The sequence below is a fragment of the Vigna unguiculata genome, chromosome 4 (genome assembly GCF_004118075.2).
Source record: "Vigna unguiculata cultivar IT97K-499-35 chromosome 4, ASM411807v1, whole genome shotgun sequence".
Taxonomy (NCBI): domain Eukaryota; kingdom Viridiplantae; phylum Streptophyta; class Magnoliopsida; order Fabales; family Fabaceae; genus Vigna; species Vigna unguiculata.
This window is the reverse complement of record NC_040282.1, coordinates 8,453,006-8,468,872: the sequence shown is the minus strand read 5'-3', so window position 1 is coordinate 8,468,872 and position 15,867 is coordinate 8,453,006. Positions and strand designations below refer to the sequence as shown.

The 15,867-nt window shown below is 31.0% G+C and overlaps 2 protein-coding genes across 2 annotated transcripts; both read right to left on the bottom strand.

Moving 5' to 3' along the window:
• Positions 1–336: 336 nt before the first annotated feature.
• Positions 337–7,156, bottom strand: LOC114180454 (putative serine carboxypeptidase-like 23). Its single transcript, XM_028066770.1, is given in 8 exon segments — positions 337–340; positions 979–1,058; positions 1,233–1,315; positions 1,379–1,407; positions 1,409–1,463; positions 1,566–1,664; positions 1,847–1,954; positions 7,114–7,156. Coding segments are annotated over 8 exon segments (501 nt in total).
• Positions 7,157–10,352: 3,196 nt separating this feature from the next.
• LOC114182376 (probable inactive ATP-dependent zinc metalloprotease FTSHI 3, chloroplastic) lies at positions 10,353–14,560 on the bottom strand. The gene is made up of 5 exons (XM_028069245.1): positions 14,392–14,560; positions 13,112–14,247; positions 11,202–11,525; positions 10,772–11,072; positions 10,353–10,698 (listed from the first exon to the last, which is right to left on the bottom strand). Exons 2-5 carry the CDS (start codon positions 14,210–14,212, stop codon positions 10,499–10,501), a joined length of 1,926 nt encoding a protein of 641 aa, XP_027925046.1. The 5' UTR covers positions 14,213–14,247; positions 14,392–14,560; the 3' UTR covers positions 10,353–10,498.
• Between the last annotated feature and the right edge of the window lie 1,307 nt (positions 14,561–15,867).

The following is a 15,867-nucleotide window of genomic DNA, read 5'->3' as shown; positions in this document are numbered from 1 at the left end:
TTAACTACACTACAAGAAATATGGTTATTATCTACGCCAATATTTCGTAGGTAATAAACACTTTTTGTAGATAATTTGAATTTATCTACGAATTACCTACGAAGTGAATTTCGTAGGTATTACGCTGGTAGATAACTTTATCTACGAAAATATGTTTCGTAGATAACTTACCTACGACTATTATCTATGAAATACAGTGTAGAAAAATTATCTACGAAATTTTTCGTGGAAAAAATACACTTCGCAATACTCAAATTACCTACAAAATATTTCGTATGTAACTTACCTACGAAAATCTTCGTAAGTAACTTACCTACGAAATACTTCATAGGTAACTTACCTACGAAAATTTTCGTAAATAACTTAAATATAAAAATTAAAAAAAAATATATTCTAAAATCCCTACAACCATATATATATATATATATATAATTTTATAAATAAATACAATTCAAAATTATAATTTTTTTATATAACTTTTAATTTGTCAAAAATGTATATCAATATGAAATTCTATATACTAATAGTAAAGAATAATTCTAAATCTTATAATATTCTCTTATTTATATTGTATTTTATATTTTAAAGATATTAAATGTATTTTTTATGGAATAATTTTCTTCATACAGTAGGTACATTTTATGAAGTAGTATGTTTTAAGAAACTTTGTTAAATGATAGCAAAATTAGTGAGAGACTATGCAAGCAAAGTATAATATTGTTTTTTTATTTTATATTTTAAAAAATCACAGTCATTTGAAATAAGAAATAAACTTAAAATAAAGTTATATTTTTTTAATTAGCATAAAAAATTAAACATGTTTTTTTCCAAATCAATATAGGATCAAAGTATATATGTATGTGAAAGTAGGGAAAAACAAGACTTGTAGTTTGTTTGGGAGACTTTGTCCTTCCTAGTCATGAAAAAAAAAAAGTATTTAATAAACCTATTCTAAAGTTAAATGATATAAAACCATACCTGAATACCCATATTTTCAATCCTGCAGCAATTAACTCTTTATATATAGGCAGCACAGAAATTTCAGAATCCTTCCAATTCTTTAGGAGCACTTCACTGTGCAACAAACCAAAGGCAAATTTTGAAACTCGTAAGTTCAAACAATTTATATGAACTGAATTTTGATTTCAATTTATTAGAAGCAAAATATCTAGTTTCTACTAACAGTAGAATGCAGTGAAAAATATATATTGAGTGAAAAATAATTGACTTACAATGAACCCTTTGAGATTAATAATTTGGGGATTGTTTTTGTTATAGTCATGGATTTTCTTAGCCAACCAGGGGACATAGTGCCCTAAAGCATAAAATATTCACACCAAATGTCAGATAAAAATTTTCAGACATTAATTTCAAGTACCTGCATAGCTCTCCCCAGCAATGTAAAACTCTATATTTATACTATGGAAACCTTGACAACCATCTGATTAGAAAAATCAGTGCATCTTGAGGATTGTTAAAAATTTGAAATTCTTAGGATAGAATGATAGTGGTTATGAAAAATGGTGACAAAACTCAATTATATTCAACTGCACATCAAAATTTACTTATACTTATTCTTTTGTCCCCTGAAGTTTTGAGATCAGAGTTGGTATTTGTGTTTGAGAAGCCAACACCAGCAGATGATTCAAGAAAAAGAATATTTGCTTATGAAAATCAATTTGAAAAAAAGAAAGCAAAATTGTGTTTTCATCATATATTGTCATTCTGAAAGGTTAAGAAATCTTAATAAAAACATGTGGTATAGTATAATCGATGTGAATTACAAATCCTATGTAGTAAAGTGACCCAGTGTAATAATGATAAGAGTTGATTCAATGGACATTACCTCTGTTGCATGCATCTGGATTGAGATACAGAGAAGATCCAGTTTTGTTTACACAAAATGGCCCAATTTCCTCTGATGCATCGTATGCTACAGATGAGCATCCAGGCCCTCAACCAGAAATGAAAAATTTATCAATTCACTGTGATTTGGCACATGCAAGTTTTATCTAATGGTCTTAAGAAGCTTGCAGGGTAAGAATTAAGAAGCATGCATGGCTAACAAAAAAGGATAAACAAAAAAGGAAAACAAGAAAACATACTCACAGATATCTGAAAATCATTCCTCTTATAAGCCTGACAGTGCTTTCTTCTTTTCCTACACATCCATGGAAACCCTATCTATGAAAACTCATTTGTACAATTTTATAATTGGGTATCCTGAATTACACGAAAAAATAATCAGAAAAGAACCGAAATACTGAAAAGCAGGGAAATAACCACAAATACCAACATAAGGAAATAGAAAGGTTGCTATATCAGAATATATTCAATACCTTCAAGGCTCCACTTTCAGCACGAAATGGGTGATGGTAATGGGTGATGGTCATCAAGTCTGTGCGTTGAGCATCTACACTATGATCAATCTTTCACTCACTCTTAACTAACCCACAAAACATAAACCCTAAATTATAGACACAAGACGAAAAGTAACAAAATCAAATTCAAACAAATTAACCACAAAGCATAAACCCTAAATCGTAGGTGAGAGAATACAAGATCCTAACCTTTGTTCACCATTCAAGAACTTTCGGTGATAGATGGAAAATGTGTAGCAGAATGAGATAGATGAATGATAGATTTATCAAGTTCATGGACTGAATAGTGAAGCGACGGCAGTGAGATGATGGTGTTGAAACGTAAAAGCACGAGGGAGTCATGAGCCGTGAAGAGGATTGAATGACGGTGACAATGGAACTCAGGCGAGGATCGAGCGACGGAGAGAAAGTTGAACCCAGGTGATGATGGAAGGTGACGGTGGTGTTAAATGTGAGGGGACGTCACTCTAAGGGTGGGAAGTTTTTTTTTCTCTTCCATTCAGTCTCACGAAGAAGTGAACCATAAAAATTTGGGCATTTATTTAATTCTTTTAATTATATGTAATCTACGAAATCTCAGTGTAGAAAACATATTATTTAGTTTTTATCTTTGAAACTATAATATTTCGTAGGAAATTTTTTTGTCAAAATCTGGTATATTTACCTACAAAACTTTCGTAGATAACTTTATTCTTTTGTTATCTATGAACGATAATGTTATCTGCGAAAATTTTTCATAGATAAAATATCATTATCCACGAAAATTATTTCGTAGATAATTTTTCATAGATAATATATAATTTTCTTGTAGTGCTAGTTATGAACCCAAACTAATTAACTGGCTTGGCTAGTGTCCAAATAAAATGACACAAATCTTGTCAAACATATCTGGTGACCCATGTGCATATAAGTGCAGAGTTAGGAATTACACTTTGTACAAGTCTACCAGAACTTGGAAAATTAATTTTTTCTGTACACAAAAAGTTACATGTACCTTTTATGACCACCAATGTAAACATTTAACTAGTTATGAACCCAAACTAATTAACTAGCTTGGCTAGTCTCCAAATAAAATGACATAAAACTTGTCATACATATATGGTGACCCATGTGCAAATAAGTGCAGAGTTAGGAATTACATTTTGTACAAGTCTACCAGAACTTGGAAAAATAATCTTTTTTCTACACAGGAAGTTACATGTATCTTTTTTGACCACCAATGTAAACATTTAATTGGTTATGAACCCAAACTAATTAACTGGCTTGGCTAGTCTCCAAATAAAATGACATAAAACTTGTCAAACATATCTGGTGACCCATGTGCAAATAAGTGCAGAGGTAGGAAGTACATTTTGTACAAGTCGACTAGAACTTGGAAAATTAATCTTTTTTGTACTCAGGAAGTTATATGTACCTTTTATGACCACCAATGTAAACATTTAACTGGTTATAAACCCAAACTAATTAACTGGCTTGGCTAGTCTAAAAAAAAATGACACACATCTTGTCAAACATATATGGTGACCCATGTGCAAATAAGTGCAGAGATAAGAATTACACTTTGTACAAGTCTACCAGAACTTGAAAAATTAATCTTTTTTGTACACAAGAAGTTACATGTATCTTTTTTGACCACCAATGTAAACATTTAACTGGTTATGAACCCAAACTAATTAACTGACTTGGCTAGTCTCCAAATAAAATGACACAAAACTTGTCAAACATATCTGGTGACCCATGTGAAAATAAGTGGAGAGGTAGGAAGTACATTTTGTACAAGTCTACTAGAACATGGAAAATTAATCTTTTTTGTACTTAGGAAGTTACATGTACCTTTTATGACCACCAATGTAAACATTTAACTGGTTATGAACCCAAACTAATTAACTGGCTTGGCTAGTCTCAAAAAAAATGACACACATCTCTTCAAACATATCTAGTGACCCATGTGCAAATAAATGCAGAGTTAGGAATTACATCTTATACAAGTCCACCCGAACTTGGAAAATTAATTTTTTTGTACACAAGAAGTTACATGTACCTTTTATGGACCACCAATGTAAACATTTAATTGGTTATGAACCAAAATAATTAACTGGCTTGACTGGTCTCCAAAACAAATGATACAAAATCTGTCAAACAAACATATCTGATGATCCATGTGTAAATAAGTGCAAAGTTGGGAAAAAGTTTTTGCACAAATATAAGTCTATCTAAAATTTAATATATTTTTCATAATATATTTATTCTTAAAAATTTAATATTTTTAAAAGTCATAATTTATGTGTAACCTAACATCTTGTGTGAATCAAACTATTACCATAAAATTAATTACATGGTTATAAAAGAATTAAAATTACAAATCATAACAATAATAATAATATTGAATATACAACTATCCTCAATATGTTGAATCAAATAAGGATTAAAGGTACACGTAGAATAACATAATATATTATAAATAAACGTTTTAAAATATCTGTTAAGAAATTAATAAATAAATCACTAATAAAAGTTAAGGTGAAAATTTCACAATAAGAAAATAATAATTTTTATCATTATTATTTTTTCATGATTATCCAACAATCACTACCAAAAAATGTATTTTAGCGATCACTGAATTCGGTCGCTAAATAACATACATCAGTCGTTAATACCATTTGTGACTGAATTAGCGACCAAATTTATGGGGTAACAAAAACTTGGTGGCAAAAACAATAGCGACCGATTTTCATTTAGTCGCTAAATAGCTATCGAAATATCGATCGCTATTTGGTCCTTAAAAGTTGGTCATTTCCTAAGCATAAGAGACCAATTTAGCAACCAGAAGTGATACTAAATTCAGTTGCTAGTTTGGTCGCAGAAGGTAGGTAGTTAGCGACCAACTATTTCATTTGCTAAAGTATGATTATATTTATGTACAATTTTTTTGGTCGCTAAATTGGTGGCAAAGTTATAAGACAAACAGCAACCAATTAAATCGGTCGCTAAAGTATGATTGTTTTAGTGATATACAATTTTTTTTGGGTCGTTGAAATGATGGCAATTTTTTTTGTGAACAGGGACTAATATTGGTTGGTCGCTAAATTGGTGGCAAAGTTCAAAGACTAATAGCGACCCATAAAATCGGTCGTTGATTAGCAAAAAAGTGATTTTTTTTTTATATTATTTACGATTTTTACCTAGTTAAAAACAATATTTTTACCTGTTTATGAATGATAAAATTTAATCTAGCTAAGTAATAACAAACTACATTACATAATATAGTAAAGTGTAGTACATACATTACAAGTGGTAAATATATATAACATGATCCAAAAGAACTAAACAAAAATAGTTTGAAAGTGTGCAACATTGAAACACACCAAATAACTAAACATGAAACTAATGATCGCCTGGTCTACTATCACTATATGATCTACTCTATCCTCTCCAATAGTAGGAGGATCACTAGGACCTAGCACAACATTCTTCAAATGAATATGTTGCAAAATAAGTTTCATTTGTTCATCTTGTTAGCGCATACGTTCATTTTGTTCATGCATACGTTCACTATGTTCGGCATGATTTTTCAGCAAGTGTCTTCTCCTTGGCATTCTTTGCCATAAGTTCAGCATTCAACTTTTGAATAGTCTCACTCATTTCTTCTATTTGATGTACTACTGGAGCTTGGCTAGTAGAAGAGTGAGCACCTGCAGAACTATAAAACTTTTTGCTTAATGTACCAAGTCCATACACATTCCCTTTCTTACTTTCACCTCCAACAACACTAAAGTATATTTCATTGTCCTCAATAGAGGGAACATTAGAGTTTTGTGAAGATGAGCCATCATGCATGTGTTGTTGTTGGACTTCTTCTCAGAGTTGTTATATTTTTCCTGAAAATAATAAACATTTAGCAACCATTAAATTTTTGGATCTTAATATAACATTTAACCATAAACCCTAACCCTGAGTCTTAAAACCCTAACCATTAAATCTCAAACTCTAAACACACACATCTAATGCAATTTTAAAAATATTGAATTTAGCGACCAAAACAATTTAATCGCTAAATGATGTGTTCAACATTTAGCGACCACTGCATATCGGTCACAAATTGATACGTTAAAAACACTATATTCAGCGACCAAATAATTTTCAGTCGTAGATTGCAACAAAAATCATTCAGTGGCTAATTTGGTCTTAGATAGCAACCTATATTTTTCGGTCGCTAATTTCAGTCGTTAAAACATTAATTTCTAGTAGTGAATTACATGTTAATTTATATATAATATTTATTAATTTTTAATTTTCACTTAAAGGAATCCATGATTAATTGATAAAATACATTATTTTCTATATGCACAAAAACATATTAACTATAAAAAATGTTAATAAAGTGTATTTTTTTCTCTTCTTATATGTGTTTGATGAGATGACAAGATACATTAATAATACATATAAAAGTTGTGGAAATTTAATATTCTTGAAATTATGACAAATTTTGTTATTTTTCTTGTCCTTGCTCCTGAAGGTCTTCATCATGTTGCGGCTATTGAAGGTTCTTCTTCTCCAAAGCTTAAAAGAATTTCAAAACTATATATGTCATTACTTATCCTTAGTTGACCTTCACAATATACACAATTGGAAAATTTTCTAGTGATTATAATATAAAGGATCATTTTTTCCTTAAAATGTTTATGGAGTGATTTTTCAGACAATATGCACCCATTTTTGAAAAGCTTAATACCTGTGGTAATATACTCAGGAGCAGTGTAGCCAAAGGTGCCCATCGCCCTTGTAGAAACATTACTCTCGTCACCTTCTGGTCCATTTTTTGCCAACCTAAAGATCAGAGAGTTTTGCATTAGAACTCTGTCATTCACAAAAACAAATTTTAGAAACCCAAGACTAACTAATAAACTTATCTCTAGTTTATATGATCAATGCTATTTCACTTACAGAATCAAGTAAAATGTTTGAATTTTTGAAGTCCCTGAATATTATATCTACTTCATCACAAAAAAAAATGTAAGGCCCTTGACAACATTAAAAGCAATATTCACAATAAATATCTAAACAACAAGCACTTCTGATTTATTGAGCTTCACTGAAAATTTTTATAGTTTCTAATAATTTTTTACCTATAATGATTTAGAAGGATAGTGTATTACTAATATTTGGTAGTTATGCATATACTTCTTACTAACACATAAGTATATACTACTTAACCTTCAAGGCTATTGTATCAAACTGATCATATCCAAAACTTGAGACATTGGATTTTATTCTTCCACCATCCACGACTAAAGTGCTACATATAGCAAAATCAATTATTTGCCAAAGGCCTGAATGCTTTCATGGTGTTGTTTTCTGACACTACTTCGTGTAAGAGGCCTCATGCTAGGAATGGAGATAGCTATAATTGACAAACTCATGCCCTAGTCCAAGAGAAGTGACAAGAAACTAATTGGTGACTTGTAGTATAGATAGAAAGATGTTTAAAGTAAAAAAGTGAACCTTGTTGTATTCATAAGTAACGTTAACACAATACCTTTTGCTTAATATTCACATCATTTCATTTTATGATTACTTTATCTTTTAATCAACTTTTACAATGAATATTATGCCACTCTTAGACAACTATCACCTTGATATTATATTATTAAATTATTCTAGTCTTGACTTCTAATTAAGAAGGTGAAAAGCATATTCTTATAAAATCCAATTTAGCCAACAACATGACATGTATTTTATATATCTTTAACATCAATTTCTCAATTCAGTTTCAAACTTTTCAATTTATTAAGATGCTATACACATTGAATCAAGTCCAAATAATTACATCTCATAACCAAAAATTCCTTGCTTACCCTGTGCTCAAAATAATAGGACGTCGTTCATATTCTCTGGCAAATAAAAATTGCAATATCCTTGTGGAAGAGCATCCTGAAACCATAAATTTAAGCAAATTTGGAATCATAAGAACAACAATTTCAACTCTTGATCCAATTGTAACATGATGTATTATATTTTCCCTTTAACAACATTTATGACCCTACAGGTTTGAACCTTTTATTCTGGTGTACGAGATACAATTTCCATGTGGTGCATGCAAATGTGAAGTCATTCCCCCTCTCTCTCTCTCTCACTCCACACCAAATGTACTGGTTGACTTTCCAAATTTTCAAGTTTTAATAGGCAAGAAGTGCCCCAACGCACCTTTGTTTCTACCCTAATATTGGTCAAATTCTAAATTTATAGAAAATATCCACTCCACCTACATAGTTCTTGCAAAAGTCAATGGATTATATAATCATTAAAACGCTTATACATTATCGATGCAATCTAAAACAATACATCACACATTTTAGGCAATAACAACTAACTAGTGAACAAGCAAACTAATCATTAAATATATTCAATATGGGAAGGATGAACCCTAAAAAACATAGCAAACCAAATTTTATTTTGTTGATTGAGTAATTAATCAAATGCATCAACATCAAATTAATTATATAATTTCCTGAGCAATTTAAACAAATAAAAATCAAGAATCAAACAACAACCTCAAGTTGTAATCAACTTATGAATTAAAGAATATCACTATGTCCATTCAGTTTTCCCTCCCAAAATCAGACCGAACCACCTTCAAAGCGCTGAATCCAAATTAAAACATGCAAGAATCAAAGAGAATGAAAAGATACTTACTAGGAATCCAAAAGGACTTTTGTTTCTTGGTGAGAAAATGACTACGAAAACTAGAGCAGTGGAGATGAAATGACCTTGATTCGAGCAACAACAATTGTGAAGATGAATCACAAAGAGCACAAAAGGCCACTTTCGAGAAGGGACAAAGAGCATTGGCTTTTTATGTTGGGTCGAAATTATAAATTGTTATTTTTCGAGCAAAGAATAGATTCAGAAACAAAAGAGAGAAGGCAGCAGTGAAAATGAAAATTAGGTTTCTAAAACCCCACTGCTTCTTTCTTTTTCCTCCTTTCCCTCTCTCGCCAGCATGGATAAAAAAATTTAAATCAGAATTTTAAACATTAAGCCCATCTTGGATGCCAACTCAGCGAGTAAAAAAATAGTCAAATAAAGTAATCATTATATCATTATATCATTTTCCTTTACTATTAAGAAGAAATTGGTAAGACATTTTATTGCAAGATTTGCTAAAAGGAAAGACATGTTTTCTAAAGAAGCTAAGGGGGCACAACGTCAAAAGTTGTTCTTATGCCTTCATTTTGGAACCATGTAGCTCTTACTTTGAAGTTCATCACTCCTCTCTTTTGTGTACCTTGTCTTGCGAGTGGAGAAAGAAAAACAACGAGATATATCTATAAAGAAATAGAAAAGGCCAAAGAAACCATAATGAAGTCTTTCAATATCAATTAAAAAAGTAAGTGCAAGAATGGACTTGTTCATCTTCAATTACAAGCTGTTGATTATATTACTCTAATCTTCTTGACGAGGAATTTGATTTGAAGGTAACTAATAAGTTGATGCTTGCTTCTAGAGGTCGATCCCAAGTAAAGATGTACAAAAAAAAATAAACTAAGTGAGTTGTCACTATATAAGAGTGAAATTGAACTATTTGGACACAATTTTGTAAAATAATCAAGACAACAACTCTTAGTGACATACTTAAAAAAGTTCAAGTATTTTGAATTAATTTAAGTTATAAATCATAATTTTTAATTTATATGTTTCTATAACTTAATTGTAGAAAAAATACGATTAGGTAACTTCAAATCTATCAAAACTAAATCAAGATTTTAAGTTTGATATATAATTCATCAATATGTGAACATAATTGGAGTACATTTGAACAAGTAATATTTGTTGTTCATGCCTCATTTCGTAATTATATTCCCACTAAAATAGGACAGAACTAATTATTACTTTATTTATTCATAATAGTACAGAACTAATTATTACTTTATTTATTCATAATGTAGATTCATTCGCAAAAGAGAAATAAGCTTGACCATAAACTTGGGCTTTTAGCGGCTATATTAAATTTTTCCCTTTCTGCTGACAGTGTATATTCTCAGGCATTATGTAAACGGTAACAATGAAATGAAGAAATATTGAGGAAAACATATAAGCAAATTTAACATGAAAAATCATCAACTCAGTGATTGATAACCTAATGGTCCTTGAAGATCATCCTGTCTTCTTTCATTTTTTCCCATGAGTGATGGCATCCAAGGGAATAGCTTGGTTAGCTCCTTTCTTATTTTACTAGACCTCAATTGCTTATCATTGATTCCGAATTTTGCTCTTTCAATAGCTTCCATTATGTCTTCCCTTGCCACAGTTTCACTACCTGCAAAATCCAAGTATATGGTCACTCCTAAACTCATCACACATTAGATATAAAAATTGTAAGTTGGTTTTACCTCTACGAGCAGCAAGCAAAGCGGATTCATTGACAATATTTGCCAAATCAGCACCAACAAAACCAGTACTAAGAGAAGCAATTAAATGGCAAATGATGTTAGTGTCCTCCTCCAAAGGAACTCCTCTCAGATGCACACCCAATATTTTTCTCCTTCCTTCTTCATCAGGTTCACCTACATATACTTTTCTTGAGAACCGACCGGGCCGGCATAAAGCCGGATCCAAGGCTTCCGGTCGGTTAGTTGCTGCAATCACTACCACTCTCATCTCAGATTCAAATCCATCCATTTCTGTCAGCAACTGCACACACACCAACATACTTCAAAATTCAGCTTAGAGCATACAACAACTACTAAAACAAAATGATTTGTTTCTCAGTTTCATACTTCAAATTTCAATTAACATATCAAATATTAAGTAAAAACTTGCCTGGTTTAGTGTCTGGTCACGCTCATCATTGAAACTTCTTCCACGCTTGCCTCCTACTGCATCAAGTTCATCAATGAATATGATTGATGGTGCAAATTTTCTCGCCGCGTTGAAAAGGTCTCTGATTCTAGCCGCCCCTCTTCCAACAAATAACTCCACAAACTCACTAGCAGACACAGTGAAAAAGGGTACACCTGCTTCCCCTGCCACTGCTCGTGCAAGTAGTGTCTTCCCAGTTCCCGGAGGACCCACCAGCAGCACCCCTCTAGGTAACTTTGCCCCTAGCTTGCGGTAATTTATATCTCCTTGAAGACATGAAACTATCTATAAAAAGGGACTGTATCAATAACAATAACACAATCAAGGTGCTTGCTTACTGACAAGAAAAGTTCTACTAAAATTGATTAGAATTCATTTTCCAATTGTCACAATTTAGTCCTCCATATTTAGAAGGGACCTACTAATCAACAGAATATGATGTAATATTCTTCCATGCTTCATCATAAACTTTTCATGTGTTTTGTCCTATCTCTCAGAAATCTTTTTAACAAAACGGTTACATATCTCAAATTGGATATTAATCATTGAAGATGTTTTGAACCAAGAGAGAATAAATAGAAAATAGATAGAAACAAATGAAAAAAAAAAAAAGAACAATTTCATTACATTTTTGAGACTAAGATTCCCCTTCAGGAAGGATTCTCCTTTTACAGAACGAAGCCCTCTAATCCAATTTCCCTCATTCTTCTAATTAACTTTATTAAATGAACTAATCAAAGGGCCAACTGTCTAATATTTGTCATATTCAGCTCATAGTTCATACAAATGTTAGTTTTCAATCTACAATATTTTGATGCAATCGTGACTACTTTCAAGATAATGCACCCAATTGCCATAGACTAAACTTATTTAAGAGGCATAACTTTAAATTACTACCTTTAAGTTAAGCATATCTAATTGGCAGGGAAACCTTGTTTCAATGTCTTAATTGTCCAACCTGAATTAGTATGCTCATACAGCAACAGCCAGGAGTATGAGCCAATCCTATAATATTTAAATAGTAAAGCAGAGAATATCAATGCACAGAACTACAAGTCATTAATGATTGAAAAGATCTAAAATAAGTGCGTTACAGAACCTCATGAATAAATGGTTTTGCTTTTGACACAACAATTGCCGTTCAAAGTTTTCTTTATCTGAAAACAGTCAAATGGATTTGAACATAATGATTTTGAGATAATAAATTCAGAATCTGTTTATACCAAAGCCAGAGTGTTATCTGTAAATACTGCACATCTCACAACTTATAAGCTGATGAAGTTAACTAGTTGCACTTTCTTAGCTCATGATCCTTAAGCTTTTATGCCTTTTCCCATGTTTTAAGCTAAAAATTGTACCATTGATCACTAATTCCAACTTCCAAGTGATAAACAAATAGAAATTCAAAATAAAACAAAAGATGTTTATCATTTTTAGCAAAATTCTACTAACTACGTACCAACACTATTGTTCAGTTTATTATACGACCATGCCAGTTAATCTTAATGATCTTCTCCAACAGCATTTCCCGTATTTCTTCTTGCTATTTTATAAACTGAAGATGATAATATTCCAGGCCACACAATTTTGATAATTAAAACGGAAAAATAGAGCAATAATTCAGATTCTAATATTACTTGCACAAATTACAAATTAGCATAGCATTTTGAATCTGTCTAAAAACAAGTACACAAGGATTGGTAACTGCACAGCCAATTCATACTTATTAGTGACCAAAATAGGATATTTCTCTATTGGTGCAAAGAAATTATGTCAGAGGATAACGGTCACTTATTAACCAAAAGTAGCAAAACAGAAAAATCACTTTTATTACATAATTATTCATAAACATTCTAGTATGAGATAATTACCTCCATGAGCTCTACTTTTGCAGAATCAACACCTTCCACATCATCAAATCCAACTGTCTGACTATTAGGCCTCTGCTTCCTTGCAGGACTATTAGCAGCAGAAAGTTGCCGATATAGAAGCCACATCAGTGGAATTAAAGGTATCCACAGTGTTATCACAGTGATCAAAGTACTCCTCATTGACATCAACACAGATTGAGGGGAAGAGCTATATGTGACCCCTTTTTCTCTCATCAAACTAACAAGGAATTTTTCATCATGATCTATTTTTCTTGTGGAATACTGCCATTCCGGAATTGAAGCTCGTGTCTTAGAGAGTTTCTTTATTACATTCACCACTGGAGTTTGGCCAGCCCTAGAAGCACCCTCACTCCCTATCTTATCAACATCCACATCAGTGGCAACATCTACAACTTGAGATTCTTCACCAGAAACACGATCATTTTCAACATTTTGGGACTTCATGTTGTAATATATACGCCGCGACCCCTCTTCAACTAAAACCTTTTCAACATATCCATTCTGAAGGCTGGTGATCAAGTCAGAATATGGAACAGATTTTGGAGGGGGGAGTGCTGTCAATTTTAGAAACAGGAAACAAAGGCTGAACACAACAGAAACTGAGGCAGAAAATGCCACTGCTCTAATGTTCTTACGAATAAGTACCTCTAATTCATTCAAAATGGACTTAATGGAAGCCCTTTTCATTCTCATAGCCAATAACCGTAACCTTGGCCGCAATCTCAATGAAAACCTCTTCTTCAACCTATTACCTTCACCCTTACCATAGTGAGTTTTCCTCTCACCCTTGCTTCTACTCACAAATGGCTCAATTTTATTGCTACTTGAAACACCGTGTGGAGTCTTGCAACAATAAGGAACCCTTAATGAGGGAACTCTACTTCTACCATCACAATACCTTAGCTTCTTGGCCCAAACAAACTCATGTGGAAACTTGTAGCATTGGTTAAACCCTAAAGAAGTCAAAACAGATAACCTAGTACCCAAACCTCCACACACCCCAAAATATGTTGGTTGGGCCATGGAAGGGGTAACAATAACAAATGACCCAGTATTACAGGGTATAGAAAAACAAGCCATACCTCTCCCACAATCAAACTACACACCCATAGTACCTGCCAGTGTCACATAAAAATCATCACCCCCACAAAGAAAGTGTGAAGCTTGAAAACATAAAAGGATGGGGAGATACATAATTGCAAAGAAAATCTATAGAAAAGCATAAACATGGAAAAGAACATTAACAAAACGTTTATTACCTGATCTCATATTATTATGTCATGTAAAACGCAGACAACAATTGTGTCTAGTGGAAGATGAAGATGAAGACGGTGCTTATCTGAAGATTATTTATTTTCGGGTATATCCAGTATTAGCGTAGTACACATTCAATCTCGTACCTGGATCCTTGGGACTCCCAGATTTAATATTGCATTGCAATTGTTTTTTCCACCCTTATAATTTCTTTCTACACCCCGTATAAATTTTGAATCTTCATTTTGCCCATTATTTTAGATGGAAGTGAAGGTTTTTGTTAACAAAATTTCTTCCAAGTCGTCTGAATTGTCCAATTTGTAAGAAAAAAGAGGTTTATTCTAGACTATATCTAGAACTTAAAAATATTATTTAAATTATATAAATCCAAAACAATGATTTGACATTCGAGATGGTATTCAAGATTATGTAGTGTGAAATTCAATTTTAACCTTCGGATTGTGTGATCCAAAACTTCAAAAGTGTATTCAAATTACAAAATTCCGAATGCGATTATTAGTTTCAAATTTTTGGAAGTCAAAATTGTTGTTGCATATGATTTAAAGTGTTAATGTTGATTCTTTTTGCATAAATGGATTTCAAATTTTGAAATAAAATATTCCAGGAACTTGATATTTGTCTCATATAGATTAAATGTTTGATGTAGTGAAATTCGATAAAAATAAATAATGAAAAAGTGGTGAAAGGAATTGTATTGAAGCTTTTAAATAGATTAACTAATCTATCATAGTATAGATTTATTTTATTATTTATATTTATTTTGTTAATAAATGTTTTAAAAGTTAGTTTTTTTAGTGATTTTATATTTATTTTATTATCACATGTACATAAATTATTTTACTCTTTTATTTATTTAATCTATTTTACTAATTTATATTATTTTTATTACTAATTTGTTCTTTTTATAACTTCTAATTATACTTCCTCATTTAATAAATTATTAAAAAATTATTTGTATTTACGGGATTGATTATTTTAAAAATTAGTTAATTTTTAAAATAAATAAATAATTATTTCTTTTCAAATGTATTGGTACATTTTAATCATTATTGAATGTTTTTTCTAATTTATTTTCAACATATTTAATATTAAATATTAACTTATATTTAAAATATTAATTATGTTTTTATATATTATTTCTTTATTCTTAATTTTATCTTTTTATAAATTTTAATTACTTCATCACTAATAAATTATTAAAATATAACATATATTTAAAATTTTAATTCCTTTTAATACTACTTTTTTAATTTTAATTTTACCCTTATAATTTTTAATTATGTCTTATAATTTTTAATTACGTGGTCTGTAACGTCCCAATTAAAAAAAATAATTTTAATAAATAGAATGTCGAACGTTTATAATACAAAATAGAGTCATAACATAAAGTATAAGGGAAATAACTTGTCATCCAAATCCTACAGGGAAAACCAAAGGCACAACACAATGTCATTATACAT

What these genes read in the sequence shown, in the direction of transcription:
- LOC114182376 (XM_028069245.1), bottom strand. Translation starts at nt 14,212, where the DNA reads ATGGCTTGTTTTTCTATACCCTGTAATACTGGGTCATTTGTTATTGTT. An exon ending in CAAAAGTAGAGCTCATGGAG is followed by an intron (nt 11,526 to 13,111) that starts GTAATTATCTCA and finishes CCCTTTTTATAG; the next exon opens with ATAGTTTCATGTCTTCAAGG. An exon ending in TTTGCTTGCTGCTCGTAGAG is followed by an intron (nt 10,699 to 10,771) that starts GTAAAACCAACT and finishes TGGATTTTGCAG; the next exon opens with GTAGTGAAACTGTGGCAAGG.